This window comes from Cydia splendana, chromosome 13 (genome assembly GCF_910591565.1).
Source record: "Cydia splendana chromosome 13, ilCydSple1.2, whole genome shotgun sequence".
In the NCBI taxonomy this organism is placed as follows: Eukaryota; Metazoa; Arthropoda; class Insecta; order Lepidoptera; family Tortricidae; genus Cydia; species Cydia splendana.
Window position 1 is genome coordinate 18,463,049 of NC_085972.1, and position 21,109 is coordinate 18,484,157.

The following is a 21,109-nucleotide window of genomic DNA, read 5'->3' on the forward strand; positions in this document are numbered from 1 at the left end:
TTTATAGGGTCATCAAAAAAAAAATAACCCTAACCTACCTATCTCTGGGAGCAGTTTCGTTTTTAGGGTCATCAAAAAAAATAACCCTAACCTACCTATTTGAAAAAAACCTGGTTATTTTTACCACTAGCATTAAAAAAAAGAGAAAATATGGAGATAGAGAATATTTAGTTAGTGAAAAAAAAACCTACTGGTTATTTTAACTACTGGGATTAAAAAGAAAAGGGAATAAATTGAGAAAAGGAAAATTTAGTTTATGAAAAAATGTACACGAAAAATTAAATAAAGCGAAGAAATTCCACTGGGAAAAAATGAAAACGGAGTAATTGCCTCGAAGAAAAAATGATTTGCGGAAATTATGGGCCATTTTAGCGAGGCGATCCAAATTAAAAGGCTCAAAGTCTAACTAACATTATTGTTAGTTAGACTTTGAGCCCGGGAAAGCGCAACGTACGAGCAACCTACAGCTAGTTCCTTGAGCCCAAGGTCGCCCACTACCCTAGGCAATGTTAACCCCTGCGATTTATGGATGGTGACCGCCCATGCTATAAACGTAAGTGGAAATTGACTCCTGGAACAGCCATGCCCTTGAACTAAAATCGCTAAAAAAATTTTCAAACAAAAACTCAAACGAATACGCTTACCTCGCGCTTCGCGCTCGCTTGATCAATCAGCAATATGATGATTAAGTGCAAAACATAAATAAAAAAATTTGCATTTACTGGGGATCGAACCGGGTACCTATCCCATATCCTTGCTTGTAAGCGTCTTTCCAACTGCGCTATGATAGCATTTAGATGAGCTGACGAAATTTGGTTACTTATTCTCGAGTAAGAATTTAAATATCTAATCTAAAGAGAATAAAGTGTATAGGGGGCAGCACAGGAGCCGTCAGATCTTTGGCGTGAAGCGTAGATATGTAGTTTATGATTCCGATGTAGCCCACGAGATGGCAGAACCTACTATGCACAAGGAAACGTACTTACGAGAACGGTAGATGGTAGCACTTGCTTTGGCAATGTACATGTGCACATATGTTTCCGATTCAGGCCACAAGATGGCAGGCCCTCCAACGCGCACGGTCCCTATAGTGGGCGCGCGTGAACTATAGGGGGTAGCATAGGAGCCGTCAGATTTTTGGCGTGAGGCGTAAATGTGACGTTTATGCTTCCGATGTAGTCCACAAGATGACAGAACCTACTATGCATAAGGAAACGTACCTACAACAGACCTACAAGAACGGTAGATGGTAGAACTTGTTTTGGCAATGTCCATGTTTCCGATTCAGGCCACAAGATGGCAGACCCTCCAACGCGCACGGTCCCTATATGTAGTAGAGGGTTATTGTCATACTAAATTTTGTAGTCACAGTAAATTTACTGCCATCTTTCGATACAGGATTAAAATGAAAATGAAAAAAAAAATCAATAAATGTATATATGTATGGATAAATGATTTTTTTTTATTTTTAGAACGCCATATGATTTTGACCCGTGTTCTTTTACTGATATGAGTAAAAATTGTTAAATATAAAATGGTGTCGCCATCTAGACGAGCATAGGCCAAAGGTATGGCGCCGTATATTGAAGAATCAAATTTTCTTTAAAGCGCAAAAAGCCATCATCTCTTGCAAAAAATAAACGAATGCGCTTAGCCCGCGCTTGATAAATAAAAAATACGATTTTTTTAATTTTTTCAAAATAAAAAATAAAATAAAAAACAACAATTGATACGAAATTTAAGTATAAAAAAATACAAAAAGTTATGTAGCAGCATACAATTACTGGGGATGGAACCAGGGACCTCCCTATGCAAACAAAAAAGCGAACGTTTGCAAAACGCGCCATGATAGTTCTTACTAAAGCTGACGAAATTTAGCTACTCATTCTCAAGTAAAAACTAAATATCTAAATACCGCCGAAACCAGAGATACAAATTTTCTGAATTTTTGGCCATTTAATCTATAAACATATATCAAAAAGAAAAAACTCTTATGATATCGATACGACTATTTGTTTAGGCGACAGGTATCACGACTCCGCCATTTTTTAAAATTTCCAAAAACTGGATTGACAAAAAATTTTTATTTAGTCATAGAATCTGGTCACAAAATTTCATGAGAATCGGTTAAGAATTGCGACCTGTAGAGGAGAACATCCGGACATACGAAAGCAAAATGCCCGAGTCAAAACGTAGACCTTCGCTTCGCTTCGGTCAATTATACTGTGGCTATATGATAATTTTCTCAAACATGCAATGAAATAAATAAAATAAAAAATCCACGAAACCCAAGTTTTATTTATAGAAAAAACTAAAAGTAAACTACACCCAAAATATAACCAACACGTACCTATATCATTATCACGCGTATGTTTTACACGAGTCGTGTATTGTTACTACCCGTATATTTTCATGTATCTTTGATTTTTTCGCCTTGTATCCGTCTGTCGTTTTCGTCACATAAGTTTACATAGTCTTTCATGTTGATATCATGTTTCACATATACATCGTTGCTTTATGCATGGAGTAAATAAGTATAATTTCCACAGTGTTGACGAGTTTGTAGTTACATTCATTTAAAATATGCCACAAAACTGTTTCTAATAAACTGTAAGCCATTTTTCTTAGTTTCTCAAATAATAAAATTGCCATAAGCAACCATATACATACTTCGTCTTTGACTTGGTGGCAGAGGCAGCAAGTTATTAAAATCAATTCTGCTTACGCTGCCAATTCCAACACCTACGATTACAATTAATATTAATTTCATTATGTCGTCGGAACTCATATTAAAGTCAAAAAATCAACAACGCACCATAAATCCAATAAAACAGAATGAATATTTTTCAACTTTACCTGCATAACAATTTAAAAAATATAACTACGCGTGTTTGAGTAGACCTTTTTACCGCTAACGTTTAGATGAAATATTTTAAATGTTTTTATTTGTGTAGTTAAATTTATAATTTAAAATTATAAAATTATTGAATGTATTATTTATTAAGTTCATGTTGATTTTATACAAATAAAACTGCAAATTATAGCAAACATTGTTTATTGTTTTTTTTTATAGGCGTAGTGGCAGAGTGTCATTACGAACCATAAAGCAAATACTGCCTTATGTAACGAAAACGACAGTCAGACGGATACAAGGCGAAAAAATCAAAGATACATGAAAATATACGGGTAGTAAAAATACACGACTCGTGTAAAACATACGCGTGATAATGATATAGGTACAAGTTGGTTATATTTTGGGTGTACTTTACTTTTAGTTTTTTATAAATAAAACTTGGGTTTCGTGGATTTTTTATTTTATTTATTTCATTGCATGTTTGAGAAAAGCACTATACATACCTCGGCGGGAAATGGGTTGCCCGCGCTCAGACCTATCCGGCCTCGCTTCGCTCGGCCGTCTATATGTCTTCGGCCGGCAACCCCTTTCGTCCCGGCCTCTGTAGTAATGTACTAATGCGATAGCGCTATATAAAGTGGCAATGTTATTGTGACGTAGGCTTGTGGCACTCTGGGAAGAGAAGACCATGTTATTAGACTATGCGTGGAATGATGATAGAGTAACACCAAGAAAAGTCTGCAGCGATTTTGATAGCCCACGCAGTGCAAGTGTTATTTACACGTCATAATTTCATAGAAGTTTGACGTTTAAAATAACACATGTACTGCGTGTGTTGTCAAAATCTTTGCAGACTTTTCTCGGTCTAACTCTATACGTCATAATTACGAAGAAGCTTGAGGTTTAAAATGACACTTGCACTGCGTGGGCTATTAAAATCGCTGTAGACTTTTCTTCGTCTAACTCTAATGATTGACAAAAATTATCGTAATGTCCTTCCCCGGGCCTCAAGCTATCTCCATACCTAATTTTCGGTTTAAGCGTGAAGAAAAGTGAAGTGATAGACAGAGAGAGTTACTTTTGCATCTATCGACCGAGCGTTAACGAAGGTCTCAGTTTCACAATGTTTAAATAGATGTAAATTGGCATAAAAGACTTTAGTGCCAGTAGGATCTGTCTTAGACCATAGTGAGTTCGCTTATTGACCATTGTGAGTTCGTCCGTGATAATGACTCAACGAAATTGTATTTTTATTTTTTATGCTTATGCTCATACTTATGCTTATGAAAACTTATATCGCGAGATCTACAGGTCACAGAGGCACTAGTAATATTAGTAGGGATATTTGTCGATTTCCTCCCATACAACCATTTCCAGTCGCCGTTACGACGCGGTGTTGACACATCTTGTGTCGACACCGTCTGTTTCGGTCACAATTCCAGTCGCAGAGTCGTCGCCGTGTCGACACAGTTACCAGAAATGGGGAAGGGTCGACACATGACACAAAGTGACATAAAGTGTGGTCGCCGTGTGCACACATTGTTTCGGGTTTGCGACTACTTTATGCCAAAATCATTCGTTCATTCGTTCATTTTGTTCCTGTCAAATGGAAACTGTCAGATGGAAAAATACTTAAATAAAAATAAGTGACATTAATACGCCATCTCTAAAACGGATTACAAGACGTAATTATATATTGTTTGCATTTATATTACAATAGGACTTAAATTATTATGGGGAATTAAACTGCTCGAGTGATTTGATAAACTGAGTGTAATATAATCAACGCGCCACCACATTGTTTTAGTTTAGCCGGAAATGAAATTGTTTACTTCTCAGTGCCTGTGTTCATAACTATATTATTTGAAGCATTTTTAGTACTTCGATGAGTATACTATACTTAAATAACAGAAATAACGCTTTACATACTACGAAACTTGTTAATTATGATGTATAAATATGGTTTAAGGCTGAGAAATATTGCAGTCACAAAGTAGTTGCAATGTTTCGACTTTGTGTCGACTCTGTGTTGACACATGACACGCGCTGTCAAAAGTAATAACAAAGTTACTGGTATGTTACTGGATTTGCAAAATGGCTCCTTGTGTTGATTTGTTTTCAGATATTCTCAAAGTGTAAAAATGCCGTGGTCAGAGATGGGCATTAATCGATTAACTGTTTATTCGACTAATTAATGGAATAAAAAAAGTTAATTCTCAAATTTTAATCGCGATTAGTTTAGTCGACCTAACATAGATTGAAATTGAATTAATCTGAATATTAATCGAATAAAATATCGATTAAATCTCGATTGAAAGTTGACAGGGGGCTATTTTTGTACGTAAAAATAATAGAAATGTCTTGCATGCAGATGGTAGCAAAACACTTTGTCATAAAAGTCGGGATGGGTGTCGATATATAGGTTTTAGGGAGTGCCGATTTCGAAAATAATGACCATTTTGGAATCCGAAATGGCGGCCATGCACTGTGTCATAAAAGTCGTCATGGATGTCGTTTTATACGTTTTAGGGGGCCCCAATTTTGAAAATGATTACCATTTTGGAATCCAAAATGGCGGCCATGCACTGTGCCATAAAAGTCGTCATGGGTGTCGTTTTATAGTTTTAGGGGGCGCAGATTTCGAAAATGATGACCATTTTGGATTCCAAGATGGCGGCCATGCACTATGTCATAAAAGTCGTCATGGATGTCGTTTTATAGGTTTTAGGGGGCCCGATTTAGAAAATGATGACCATTTTGAAATCCAAAATGGCGGCCATGCACTATGTCATAAAAGTCGTCATGGGTGTCGTTTTATAGGTTTTGGGGGGCGCAGATTTAGAAAATGATAACCATTTTGGATTCCAAAATGGCGGCCATGCACTATGTCATAAAAGTCGTCATGGGTGTCGTTTTATAGGTTTTAGGGGGCGCAGATTTCGAAAATGATGACCATTTTGAATTCCAAGATGGCGGCCATGCACTATGTCATAAAAGTCGTCATGTATGTCGTTTTATAGGTTTTAGGGGGCCCCGCTTTCGAAAATGATGACCATTTTGGAATCCAAAATGGCGGCCATGCACTATGTCATAAAAGTCGTCATGGGTGTCGTTTTATAGGTTTTGGGGGGCGCAGATTTCGAAAATGATAACATTTTCAATTTAAAAATGGCGGCAATGCACTATGTCATAAAAGTCGTCATGGATATCGTTTTATAGGTTTTAGGGGGCGCAGATTTTGAAAATTATGACTATTTTGGATTCCAAGATGGCGGCCATGCACTATGTCATAAAAGTCGCCATGGATGTCGTTTTATAGGTTTTAGGGGGCGCAGATTTCGAAAATGATAACATTTTCAATTTCAAAATGGCGGCAATGCACTATGTCATAAAAGTCGTCATGGATATCGTTTTATAGGTTTTAGGGGGCGCAGATTTCGAAAATGATGACTATTTTGGATTCCACTTTTATGACAAAATACGTAGCCGCCATCTTGGATTATAAAATGATCATCGTTTTCGAATTCTGCACTCCCTAAAACCTATAAATCGACATCCGTGACGAGTTGACGACGCAAGTTATCTTTATTTTCAGATCTAACAAATTGCTACAGAATACAAAGGACAAAAAAGAAGCGAGGAGGTAATGAAACAAGCAAAAATACAGATGATTCCTCGACGCAATTGGGTGATTCTTAAATTGTGTCCAGATTTTTTTTGTCATAAAAGTTTTTATTTTTCACATATTACTCTCACAAGTTCCGTGACATTTCGACCTTGTAATTTTTTAAGTAAATGTTTTTGTTTATCTATGAGGATCTCACTAGAATAGTATAATCAAGGTATGTTTATATTTGATGAATGAAATAGTAACGCAAAAAAAAATATATTTGTGTCTTATATTCCTGCCGAAGACTTTTATTTTACCTTTTCCTTCTACACAAGTTTGGCCAAGTAATAAGAATTTAGGGCTCTCAATTTTATTTTGACTTCTACAACAGTAAAGCTACGAGGCCATGTTTGGTATCGTTTTCGTATAAATTCGCAGTACCAAATTTAGTTAAGGTATCACATTGACACCATTCCGAAGTAAAAACATATAAACTTATTAAAATACTTTCTTTTAAACTCCTCTTCACGCTTAAACTGCTGAACAGTTTTAATTTAAATTTGGTACACATATATTTTGAGTCCCGAGACAGGATATAATAAGTTATCTCAAAAATCATCCTTTAAAGGTGTGAAATGAGGTGTAGGGGGGAATTCAGAATTGACTTCTTGAAGTTAATACTGTTTAAGTTTAGGTTTGAAGTCATGTTTTTTCATCATTTTTAACTAAATCAATGATGTAGACCATCCCAAATATCATATAAATCGGTTCAGCGGTTATTGATTTCCCGTACAAATTTCCACGCCACTTTTCAAGATGATTTTGGTTATAAGATCTATCCTATGTCCTGTTCCGGGACGCAAACTATTTCTGTACCAAATTTCAACGAAATCGGTTCAGCGGTTAAGCGTCAAGAAGAGTTTAAAAAAAACCGGCCAAGTGCGAGTCGGACTCGCGTATTAAGGGTTCCGTACATTAAGTCCGACTCGCGCTTGACTGCACATTTCTAATAGGTTTTCCTGTCATCTATAGGTAAAGAACTATTTTGTGTATTCAGACGGACATACATACAGACGCACGAGTGATCCTATAAGGGTTCCGTTTTTTCCTTTTGAGGTACGGAACCCTAAAAAGATTTATTTTTATTTTGTGGAATGGTGTCAATGTGATATCTTAAATGGATTCAGCACCCCAGATTTATACGAAAACGATACCAAACACGGCCTAGCACCTTCACTGATATAGATATATCAAGATAAAATTGAGAGCCCTAAATAAACTTTCAAGAGCGGATATCTCAAAAACTATTCAACATATCGAAAAAATTGACTGAATAAACTTGTAACAAATTAAATTAACTTTCATTTTGTATAAGTAGCCATGTCGCTGAGATGCATAGTTTCCGAGATATAATCGAAAAACGGGAAAATGGGACCTTCAAAGCCCCCTCTCTCCCCCCCGCTCAAGGGCTACGGCCGGGGACTTTTGATATGTTCACCTCCTAACTTGTCAAACCGAGTTACGGAGTCAAAAATTGTGTTCCGAGCATTTCCCTCTACAACTTTTGGAGCATTCGTTGCCTGACCTAAGTAGCTTATTGAATTTCTTTAAAAACTTTTATGTAAAAGGTTGACGGGTGTTGGGTGTTTATATAGTTTCGGTCGATTATTATCATTTGCATTGCCCATGATGACTTACTAGAATTACGAGCACACGAGACACTAATAGTAGTTTGACAAACCTTGGTTTTCAAGAGGTATTTTATATTGACATTTGCTGTCACAAATTTGCTGTCAGATTTAGTCGCAAAACGCACGCAAAGTGCACACAAATGTGTCGACACCTTGTTACGGAAAAGTGTAGACACGGCGACGACACTTTGTTTCGAAACAATTCTAGACACATTGTGTGGACTCTGTTACGACACATCTGACATTTAGTTACCACTTTGTGATTCTGCGACTGGAATGGTTATATGGGCTGGTCTAGTCGGTAAGTGACTCCAGGGTTCACTTCCCCTCCTTCCGATCCCGAACCTGTTTCTTATACGTGTTTAAGTACATATTTATAATTATGTTATATTTAGATTTTACCCAATGTAAAATATTCTTTAGGCTCTCTTAAACTAAGTACCGTAGACCGGGGTGACTTTGGAAAATTTGGGGTTACTTTGATAGATTTAAAACGGCCATAGAATTACCATTATTCATTATTTACTGAAAATGTTCCTGTAACTAGTTAGATTACTATATATTCATATTCACCTACTGTAAAAAATCTCGCATAAATGTATATTATGGCTTAAAAACTAGAATTTTAAAGTCGCCCCTGCATTTGAAAGTCACCCCGGTCAATGGTACCTATCAGTTTTCAGGTTTTCAGAAGTTCTCGTTATACATTGTACACAGTTGTACTCGTATACTCAACAACACCTGCGGGCTCAGCACGGTTCCATTTTTATCGACTATCACTATGCGCGTCCCTTTCGCACTTACATACTTGTTAGAACGTGACAGGCATGGTGACAAGGGAGAAAACGCGACCGTGCTAAGCCGCCTGCTTGTTGTGGCTTTTGTTGATTTAAATCCACCTGTGAAATGAATTTATAAAAAGTTTCGCAAAAGTATTCAGTTTTAATTAAGTACCTATATATATCTAAGATAATTGAGACACATCTATATTAAAGGGACCTTTCGATGGCGCTTACGCCGCCCAGCGTCGCGCAGCATTGTATTTATATCGGAACATCGTTAATAATGGCGTAAGCGCCATCGACAATAAGGTCCCTTTTCATAGATAACGTCACATATAATTAAAACTAAGTACTTCTAAAAGGTAGGTTAGATACTTACATATTTTAACAGAATATTAACTAAATTAAATAATAAAATAGAATAAATAAATAATAGCCTAATGACGCGTTTAAAACCTCTGTTGGTTTATTAAGTCCTTAAAATAAATAATTCGGTATCTAATGGTACCAATTATTTAAGTAAATTACTAATGTCGTAAGTCATGAAAGAAAACTATTTTCCACTAATTATTCTACACACAATTAATACACGTTTTATTAAAAAATCTGAAGGCCATTGATAATTAAACTACACTCTAGATGTAAGAATGCGTGATTTTGTATGAAAACTTCTATAGGTAGTGGCCCGTTTATATTGATCTTTAGTGTATGGGGAACCATTACTCATGCAACAGAATAAGACGATGATTGGAAAGCAAATAAGGTTCTATTCATGAAATCACGGAACCTTTGAACCACCAAGACTATATGCTAAAATAGATGCGAAAAATAATAAAATACTCGTACTTCCCCATCGGCTCTACACATTGAACTATTGTTAGGGTTCCGTACCCAAAGGGTCCAAACGGGGCCCTATTCTAAGACTCCGCTGTCCGTCCGTCTGTCTGTCCGTCTGTCTGTCTGTCACCAGGCTGTATCTCATGAACCTGACCGTGAGTAAACTTATGTGTTCGCTGTACAGTTTTCTGTCCTGTGGGCAATACAGTTAACAGCTTGTGGGCATGTAGGTAATATTTTTTTATCATACTTATCATAGATTTATAAGGCATAGATTGAGTGTTCGTACATCCCTAGTGAAGCCATTTCAAGTGCGACGTCACGTCGCACTCGTGTCACCGTATTCGATCGGCCCTGGCAGTACTCAAGGTCACGTCGGTATGTGTTCACCTCCCGTTTAAAAATCAAAAACACAGGAAAAATGGTTGTTTGTGCATTGAATGGGTGTCACAACGCATCATATCATAAAAACAAACCGACTTACATTACATTTCACGCGTAAGTATAGAGTTTAATGTGATATTTTTACGTAATCGTAACTACAAAAATCCAATGTTTCGTCAGCCGCCATTTCTTATAAATGTTGCCAGTGTAGTGAATATTTTTTCCTCCAAATGGGACATGACGTCTACATTCTAAAATAAATACGCTCAATTGAATTTCATTGTAGAATTATAGAAAATTATAATTAAGTTAATTATTTAGGTATTTAGTTTTTTTTTATATATTTATTTTGTGTAATTTTCGTTTTAGTTTTCTGACTGTTCTGCTTCTGTCTGCGAGATGGAAGGAAAAAATTAGACTACTTAAATGGGAATGACGCAATATGGAAACATTGGAAACCGACTAAACACAGTCGAATATGCTCTGTCCTATTTAAATTTATTCTTATTATTATATGCACATTTGTTAAATAAAAAAAAAGGTGTCTTATTTCACAAAGTACAGGAATGCAATAAATCGCAAAATAAACAAAAAGCTTTTGCTACAAAATCGAATCTACACACTTCCAAATTATTAATAACCAAGTGTGGATGTTGTTAAAATTCCCCTACTTTGAGAGAAGTAAATGAATACTGGCAACATATTTTGTATATATGTGTTGTGTTTGCTGAGCGTAAAACACGACCGTTCCACGCACACATCGATCGTGTTTCGGCTTCACTTTTGGCAGGTTAGCCGTATGGGGACTATCTGTCTATGCGTTATTAGTTTAAGATACTTATCCAAATAAAAGAGTACCTTTTCATGTGGATAAGGGTTAAGAGCTATGAAGGTTATTTTCTTATTTAACCTTAACTTTATTAAGCCCTTAACTTTAGTGTATGTCTACAGGAAAGACGCGAGCTCAGTTTTGTGTTTTGCCCCTAATGCTATTGCGGCAAACTTTCAAATATTAATTTGTGTAGTATAGACATGTCAAATCAGTGGTCAGTGCTCGGGTCAACGGCCTTCGTCACCCTCTGAGTGTCATCCTATATCATTTGTACCTAGTTAATTATTGATAAGTTTATACAGCACAGTATGGCACGCAAAAACAGTTGGGCAATTTTAAACTACTATACCTAACTTACTAGTATAACACAAGTGAAAAATATGTTTCACATCACCTATTCGCAAAAAGGCTTTTTCACCTCAGCAGCTCGAACAAGGGTACTTTGCTTCTTAAAAACAGTGAGCAAAATGCGATTTTGCTCACTGAGTCATTTTGTCTCACTCAGTGAGCAAAATCGCATTTTGCTCACTGATTGTGTCTCACTCAGTGAGCAAAATGCGATTTTGCTCACTGAGTGAGACAAAATGACATTCAAGTGACCTTTATAGTAATTTCAACATGCGGGGTCTAATACAAGTTCGATATACTTGGGTTCTATTATCTCTGTCCCTCTAGGTATGTTCTCACTGCTTAGGGTGAAAAATTTTGTGTACTACACGAGATCAAAGTTATTTACATCTCGTGCGCTTTTGAATCCCTTACTACGCTCAAGATTCTAAAGTAGATTCACTCGCTACGCTCGTGAATCTATTATAGAATCTTTCGCTTGCACGGGACTCAAAATAAGCACTCGAAGAAATATCAAACTTTGATCTCTTGTTGTACAAATAACTATTTCTTCCCTGCTAGGAGGGATCAAAGTGGCACTTTTCTTCCCTGCTAGGAGGGATCAAAGTGGCACTTTTCTTCCCTGCTAGGAGGGATCAAAGTAACACTTTTCTGTTCTAGCACACTATTTTTACATTTTTTTGCACATTATTTTTTTAGGTTAAATAATCTGTTTAAGCATCAGATTGTGTCAACACGAAGATTTTTTTATTTTCCTCATAGTTGATGTGAAAAGCAGTATGTGTCACACGGTATCAAAATTATTTCGTCTTGGGCGTTAACACTCGAATCCCTCATTACGCTGAGGATTCTACTTTAGAATCCCTCACTACGTTCGGGATTCTATTGTAGAATCCATCGCTTCATTCAGGATTCAATGTACGCCCTTGACGGAAATATATCATTTTGATCCCTTGTAACACAAACTACTATTACAGGTCACCATTTCGAAAAAGGGCTTCTTCCTCCCTGCTATGAGGGATGAAAGTGGCTTTTAAAGGCTCTTTGTTATCAACAAAGGCGTGGCAAAGTATTAGGATGCAAAAAAATACACACAATGACCTTGTCCATTACAGGGGCTGTCCTCCAACGCATAAAAACATTCGGGTGGTGAATAATGTCAAGTGTAAACTGAAATAGCGTCAAAGCTATGGAACTAACAGCTGACGGCCCTCATTACTCATAACCTTCTTGGTTTATTAACTACTTATCAGACAATGTTAATTTATTCCCAAACTTTTCGACCTTTTAGTTGTTACACGATTTAAAATTCACTTTGAGAAGGACTTTGGATTTGGGGGGTGGTATGCAATGCATAATACATGTATTAGAGTAGTGACTTGAATAAATTCCTTATGAAGCATTATCATGGTTATTAGTATGTTTACGAATTATAGAGTGGTAGAAAAGTATATGTACATAGGGTTATGTATAATTTGTAAACATCTGGTCCTTTTCCTACCTTTTTTCTTTTCGGGTTAGTAAAATAGATTTTTATATCCACACGTTCATGACAGGTACATATTATAATGATTATCTTAAAGGATGACTCACGCTTATACAAACGGGCCGGGCACTTCAATTTTCTATAGAAAGCGTCACGTGATTACCGTCACCCATCATAGAAAAAGAAGTTTAGTGTCGAAAGTCACTTCCGGGTCCGGCCGGGTCCGGACCGTTCCAGCGTAGAGTCATTCATTCCTAATCCGGAATAAGTTATTTCCTCAGCCTATTTTACTTTTGAAAAAATATGAATGATTAAAATATACCAAAACAAAGTAAAGTATGGTTGGTAATATGTGGATAACTATAATTATTAAAGTGATGGAAAACGGCACCTTCGTAAACTCATTGACGCAAACGTGTTTTACTAAAACTATAAAATTTTAACCTTGATTGATAGATAAACCATCCCCTACGCCCACGAGAAAGTTGTAATAATGACGTTACTACATAGGAAAGGCTGTAACATAACATAACATAACACTTATGAAATTGGGGTTTAATTGACGCCGAAAGTAGTTCCAGCTATTTAAACAATGTTACGCGAGTGTGAAAGACTATGGCGGTTATTAATTCATTAGATTGGTTGATTTATCGTTTTAAGCATACGACAAATAATGGTGCGTCTTTGTAGATACTCGTAACTCTACTGACATGATCAGTTACGTGCTTTGACCAAGCCTTAACAACCTCCCAAATAATAACACTTCTCCACTACCTATACCTATCATAACTCTACCCTTTTCGACATAAAGCCTAATTTAGGGGGTTACAAGGAACAAACGGGAGAATATCACTGGACATGTTTTCTACCGGCTAAAAAGACAAAACTGGTTAAAATCCGGCCGACCGGGCTGACACCACTTTTTCACTGCAACTGAATAACTTCAAAAAACCATGGTATAATAATATACTCCGCCTGGTACTCCATTCCCGTCTTTTCTAGGTCACCTAACTGACACGCGCCTACGTCATCATGCGACAGCGCTATATGATAATATGCGATAGCGCTATATATAGCGGCCATGTTGTTGTGACGTAGGCCCGTGTCACTCTGGGAATGGAAGACCATGTTTTATTAGACTATGCAAAAAACTACCCTCCTTAGCCTTGCAAACATTTCTACTTATGCAGGTTTGTATACCGAATGCCTTAATTGTTAATTTTATTTTTGGCTTATTATAGTCAAAAGCTCTCTTTTCGTTTATCCTTCTTTTACCCAAAAATAGATATGACTGTGCTGAAACAGCACTGCTGTTAAATATACCTACTTAACTTTGTGGAAACAATAAAGTTGTAACACTATACTTATAACGAGTATAACGACTCACCCTTATTAGAAGAACGTCTATTTAACATACACCCCCGGCCCACACCATTACAAACTATGAAATTATAGTTGTATCGACGAAAAAGCTTTGGTAGAATTAACCCCTCTGGCTGAAAGCAATTCAGTCTAAGCCTCGCGCGCATTGCCGCCACCCGCGCCGCCATATTGAAAAATTTCCCGCCTTTCCACTCGACCGCGTGCAAGTGAAATATTAAAAAAAAATTGTACTGTCAACTGAAATAGATTTTACTTTTTAATTTTATGTATAACTTTTTGGACTTTTTAGTGTTGTGCTGGCATAGACAAACATATGTGTTATTGATGTCCATTGACACTCGGACGTTCACACGACACTGAGGAAGACGATATTTAAATCGATTGTTATGTTGTGACATGACATATTTTGTAGGTCAGACAATGGGGTACACTTTTACAATTCTGATATTTGGTTCTATCGATAGTTATTACAGAAAATTGGCCACCATTTTATTTATTTTACACAATTAAGTATTAAGTAAGGTAGCTGCATGTGTAAACCAATTGAAAAATACCTACTTTTCAGCATAGGTGGCGTAAATAAAAATGACTTGTTGATTTATCTATTGGCAGTCAATGAAACCTTATCAGCTTATCGCAAATAGAAAACAAGCAATAAATTCACGTGTTATCAAGACATAAAAATATTTTACTGTCTACTTTCTACGACCCGCATTTGTTAACAAATTAGTTAAAACTCTATCATTTCACACTCCAAGTTTACAAGAGGGGTCCACTGATTAACAGTCCGCCGGACGGTATCGGCCTGTCAGTTGTTCGGAACTGTCAAAATTTTGTTCTAACTGACAGGCCGATACCGTCCGGCGGACTGTTAATCAGTGGACCCCTTTAGTAAACTTGGAGTGTGAAATGATAGAGCTTTAACTAATTTGTTATTTGTTAACAAATGTGGGTCGTAGAAAGTAGACAGTGGACAGTTAATCAGTGGGCCCCTTAACGCGCGACTCAATAGGTGTCCAAACGCCTTCCAATTTTAAATAATAACGCAGTGCAGTTTTAGACAAGAACTGTCAAAAGACCGTTGAGTAAAAATGCAAAACCAAGATGGCGCTGAAAAATTTACAGCTGTTGCAGCCGTTGAGCCGTGATATGGTGTACCACCATCGCCAGACGCCCATGCGGGCGACTCCAACGACTTTATCGAGGAGCATTTCGAAAAGTGCTGAAGCCCTGGCTAGTACGAAAGGTGAGGGTTTTGCAGCTGTTCTAGTTGTTGAGCCGTGATACGGTGTACCACCATCGGGAGACGGCCATGCGGGCGCCACTGAAAGCTTTATCTAGGAGCACTTCCAAGTGTGACGAAGCCCTGGTTAGTACGAAAGGTGAGTGTTTTGCAGATATTCCGGCAGTTGAACTGTTATGAGATGTATCGCCGTCAGCAGACGCCGTTAACATACCTGTCCAGGGGAATTTCTAAAATTGCTGAAACTGAGACTACTGTACCGACGACGAAAGGTAAGGGCATTGGGAAAAAATAATAGTGTGCCAAAAGTTTGAGGTATGGTGTAAACTAAGCTATGGTTATTGTATAGTGTAAAGTTTCCTAGGCTTACGATTAAGTACGAATTGTAAATCTGATCCCGACGTCATCTACCATTTATATTTGTTGTTTATTATTTAATATAATATTTTATTGATTATTAAATTCTGATGGTAATAATAAGTTTCAGGACTTTCAGGGTAACCCTTGAAATATTAGTCTCCATAAAAAAATCAAAACATAAAAATTTATTGCAGGGAAAGAAGTAAAAACCCGCAAAGCGCGCAGCACGGAGCAACCTGGCGCCGCGGGGCTTGCCAAAGGCTCCAGCTCCTTAGGCCTTCCAGCCCTGGGCAAGACCTGGGGCAGAGATAACGACAGCCTGCGCAGCCGGTCTAGGAATGGCAGGTGAGTTAGGTTCTGTACTCTAGCTCTAGCTCCTCTAGGATACGTGCTAAAACTCGGTTCTCTGAAATGTTTTTTTTCGAAAGCTTTTTTCTGTACTGTTGGAAATCGTCTAAGTCTGCAGTCAAATATATTTGACAAGACCCCCGAAAACAGCAGAATTTCATAGAAATTGACATTTATGGTGTTCCCAAATGTATAATATTTTATTAACAACTCCAGACTTTACTCCGTAAAAAAAAGTTATTAACTAACTTAACAGCTCTTTGGGACCTTTCCTGACATTTTATGAAATTTCTTATCAACACAAAAAGGCTTTCGGAAGAAGGAATGAATGGTACTTTTGGAGAAGTGGGAGTTTTGTGCACATACGCCGCTCTCATTCTACCAGTATGGAGGAAAACAGTACTACCGTGAAGAGATCAAACTCCCTTGACTTACTTGCGATAAACAAGAAAAAAGTTAGGTATGTTCTGCCTAAAATTTAATGCTCGACGACCTTGGCCCATCTTTTGTGAAGTAGACTATTAACTTCTAACGGCTCGGCCATGACATCGAGCGACTTGCGACGGCGAGCGATAACCATAGGTTGGAGCGAAAGATCCCATCGCTGTGTCACGCTCCAACCTATGGTTATCGCTCCCGCCGTCGCAAGTCGCTCGATCTCGTGGCCGAACCGTAAAAAAATCTGCGAGGCATTTTCCATGTCTGTGCCTTAAGGTTTACAGTTTCTAAGTCATTCAAAAATAATTGCACTTGAAAGATTGTACCTCATATGACGAATGTCCTTTGCTTGTCCATCAAATCTTCATCGAAACCCTTTTAATGAGCCCAAACTTGATGTGGTTGCATTTTTTCATCGAAGTGTCCTTTTGACCACCTTCCAACTACATCAGATCCGCGTTATGGATGACTCACGCTAGACCGGGCCGGAGCTTCCAGCGCTTCGTTTTCTATGGAATGCAGCACGTGATCATCGATCAGCCGTCATAGAAAATGACAGTCGGATGCCTCAGCCCGGGCCCAGCCCGGTCTAGCGTGAGTCATCCTTTATCGTCTAAATCACTGGAGTATGCTAAATTTCACCTCAGTGATACCTATATTTACCTGATATATGTTATCGGATATACCTTCCAACTTTTAATCATTCTTTAAAAGTAGGTACATAATTGGAAGTAGGTATATATTTTGTGGAAAAAATCGTTATGTTTAGACGTAAGATAGCAGGTACCTATGTAGGTACCTATCTGTTTAAGTAAAAAGTAAATCTTGCGCTATATTTTTACCCCAATACAAAAATAACAATCAATCCCCCAGCACTTACTGGTAATATTGGATTGGAAGACACCTTTGATATTGATTAAATAATGAAGGTTGTAGCGGTAATGGCCATAGGGGCTGGCTACTTGACCCCTGTACTGCACGCGAGACTTACATATTATGGCTGTTGTCCAAAGGGGTAAGGTAAATTGGTAAAATCACATCAAATTTTTATCTCTCAATAAGTATTTATATCTTAAAGTGACATACATACATATATATATACATAGTGCAGCTCATTGAGTAGACAGATAGACAGAAAACCCTCGAGTTGTGGATGTGTCAACATGAGGGATTCGGCGTGTAATGGAGTCACAGATTCTTCTCAGCGATTTTACCTCTGCTTAGACTGCTTACCTTCTTACCTACCATGTAATGCGGCTCATTGCCAGAGCGAGTTCTGCAGAGCTTAAAATAAATCGAATACCTTTAAACGGGCAATTCTTGTTTCTTTACATAGCTATGGAATCTCGAAAACGGCTCTAACTATTTCGATGAAGTTGAAGTTCGGGGGCGACACATTGATCTAGCTAGATATTATCTATGGGAAAACGCGCATTTTAGAGTTTTTGTACGTTTTCCGAGCAAAGGTTGGTCTCTCAGATATTTATCATAAAGTATAATAGCAGTAGAAAATCCCACTGACCAAAGCTGCTCCATAACAAAGCAGAGATTGGAAAACCAACTTGCAATTTATTTCACAAGGTAACTAACTTACTGTAAACAATTGAATGAGTTTGCTTCAATTGCTTATTATTACGTATCAATTAAAGCTAACGTTTAAGACTCCCAAAAACAGCGGAAACGGCAAATATTAGCCAAACTCCAATTTGTAAGACATAATATGTTTCTCACACAATGACGGTGCGTATTAACGATTTAGACCAAGGTTGATATCAATGGAACTCATTAAGCCCTTCAATGCGCGGAGTAGGTTAACCTTTACCGTTTTACAACCCTAATATTGAATGCAATTAGTTATAAGTGCGTTCAGGAAAGGCCCCAATATTTGCGGGAATGAGTAGAAAGTTAATTGAGTTGGTATTTTTGCGTTCCTTCTTCCATTTCAGTGAAGGAAAACGTCGTGAGGAAACCATACTAATCCCAATAAGGCCTAGTTTCAATTTGGGTAGGAAAATCGTCTAATTAGTGCCAGCGCTAATTCTTGGGATTACCAGGTGACCGAGCCGATCATAAGCTTCCTTAGAGAGCCGTAGCAAAAAGCTGGACCAACTATAGGAAGAACAAGAAGCTGAACTTATTTTACCTAAACTAACAGACAAAATCTCAATTTATTTTATTCTAAATTTATAGGCTTCTAGTTTGATGCCTGAAAACTGCGTTATTTGTTTTTACTTCTGTTTTAAGACTTAGAGACTACAGTGTATTAAGATACAGTTGCTATGTTCGTTTTAAATTCGGTATACCCGTTAAAAGTTTCGCCAGCGTACAAGGTTGAACTTGACCAACTCATTTGAACCGATGTATGAACCATATAATTTGACACATAATACGTCATCCTTATCTACCATCTATGTAAATCAAGTGATTCAAGTTCTCAGTAATCCCTCAGTAATACAAAGAACTATGATCTCACGCTTAAGCGTAATGGTAGTGAGAAACTGAGAACCTCGGCGTAATGGTAGTGAGAAACTGACCTCGCGTGCGGCCGAAACGCTCCATCAAGTGATTCAGTTGAGCTTAGCGTGTTGCGGATTGCGACGTTTGGCTTGTTAATGCTTTCAAGAAGTTGAGTGGTCGTTCTAAGAAATTGGTGTAGGTAGCTGTGAGATACGATTGACACTTGTCTTGAGGTCTACGATCGATAAAAGGAACTTAAATCGATTAGTTTTGTTTATATATTTTTAACCCCCGATGCATAAGGGTCAAACAGATCACTGTGTTATGTCTTTCCTGTAGACATACACAAGAGTTAAGGGCTATAAAGGTTAATTTTCTTATTTAACCCTTATCCACGTGAAAAGGTCCTCCTTTTATTTAGAGAACTATGATAAAATCATTGCTTACATGCCCACAAGCTGTTAACTATTGCCCACAGGAGAGAAAACTAGTGTGTTATCGCGAACAGCACATTTTTCTCTCCTGTGGGCTATAGTTAACAGCTTGTGGGCGTGTAAGCAATGATTTTATCATAGTTCTCTAAATAAAAGGAGGACCTTTTCACGTGGATAAGGGTTAAATAAGAAAATTAACCTTTATAGCCCTTAACTCTTGTGTATGTCTACAGGAAAGACATAACACAGTGATCTGTTTGACCCATAAAGAGGGGTCTGTCCTATCTCTCTGTGTCTGTGACCGATTTCCATGCGATTTTTACGTGATTTAAAGCGAAGTTTACTTGTTTGCGGTGGTTCTTAGCTGTGTAAGGTCTTGGTTTTGGCAGCTCAGATGGAAGAGCACTGGGCTAGCGATCCAGTGGTCTTGGGTTCAAGTCCAAGACAATAAATTTTTCCACTTTTAATTTGTTTCTAAGTTTAGTTCTGTACGAGTAAGGCACCTTTACGTATACCTAGGTATCATGTTGTGATTACTGGTTAGCTCCACCATCTGCCTTTGCTCAGTGCTTTCAGCGAATTAAGTCTAGTCTACCTAGAAATGGTTTTATTACAGTCAACGGGTAATTTACCCCTTCTGCGTACCTTCAGTTTGATTGACTAAATCAATCATTGTTAGCTGAAGCTTAAGCCATGTACTACTACTGAAACTAATTTACTTTTTATTTTAGTGAAATGTCGTATACAAGGCAGGGTGTATATAACATTTCAGAGACTAAGCTGAAAGGATGGTGTTATCTAAGTGAACTAGTTATTATAATCCTAATATATAGGTATATAAAAAAAAGTAAAACAAAATCATTAAAATAAAATATAAAAAATATTATAAAATGTACGACTGTACGTGTTAACTTTAAATTAGAGTTTAACCTAGAAGCATTATAGATATTGTAATATAGGTAACAGCAATAAGTACATCCTTTAGGTACTCTACATATCCAGAACATTCGAAAGCATTTTCTTTATAACTCTGACGCTGAAAACTCTCCCCCCGTTGTTTACTAGTTTCCCTTACAAAAACATATTATAATATGAAATCGACGTTGCTTACCCAAAACTTCCTTCCCAATCAATTATGTTCACTAAAAGCCTATACATATTAAGCAGGGCCCTTGACATTTCGACGGCCAGCGGCTGTCACTCCTAACTGGACTTAAATATTAACTCGGCTACTTGGGGAAATGGTTAACCAGACTTTTAAAGGGGATTTTAGAATTTTAATAAATAGACTGACATGTAAAAAACAAACCGGCCAAGTGCAAGTCGGACTCGCGCGCGAATAGTTCCGTATCATTTACGCAAAAAAATCACGTTTATTGTATGGGAGCCCCACTCAAATGTTTTTTTTTGTATTTGTTATTATAGCGGTAACAGAAATACATCATCTGTGAAAATTTTAACTGCCTAGCTATCACGGTTCATGAGATACAGCCTGGTGACAGACAGACAGACGGGCAGCAGAGTCTTAGTAATAGGGTCGCGTTTTTACACTTTGCGTACGGTACGGAACCCTAAAAAGATAACCTCGTTTATTTATTGAAGAAGGATTCAGAATTTTTTGG

At 37.5% G+C, this 21,109-nt stretch overlaps 1 protein-coding gene across 6 annotated transcripts in view; it reads left to right on the forward strand.

Moving 5' to 3' along the window:
* Window positions 1–14,213: 14,213 nt before the first annotated feature.
* Window positions 14,214–21,109, forward strand: part of LOC134796285 (kinesin-like protein KIF12) — a 62,860-nt gene continuing 55,964 nt past the window's right edge. For 2 of the 6 annotated variants that reach the window (XM_063768346.1, XM_063768350.1), the window contains exons 1-3: window positions 14,215–14,632; window positions 15,220–15,453; window positions 16,005–16,155. In XM_063768346.1, coding sequence (XP_063624416.1) covers window positions 15,312–15,453; window positions 16,005–16,155 — 293 coding nt within the window. In that variant the 5' untranslated portion in view covers window positions 14,215–14,632; window positions 15,220–15,311. The other 4 variants (XM_063768349.1, XM_063768347.1, XM_063768348.1 and 1 more) reach the window with 4 other exon arrangements.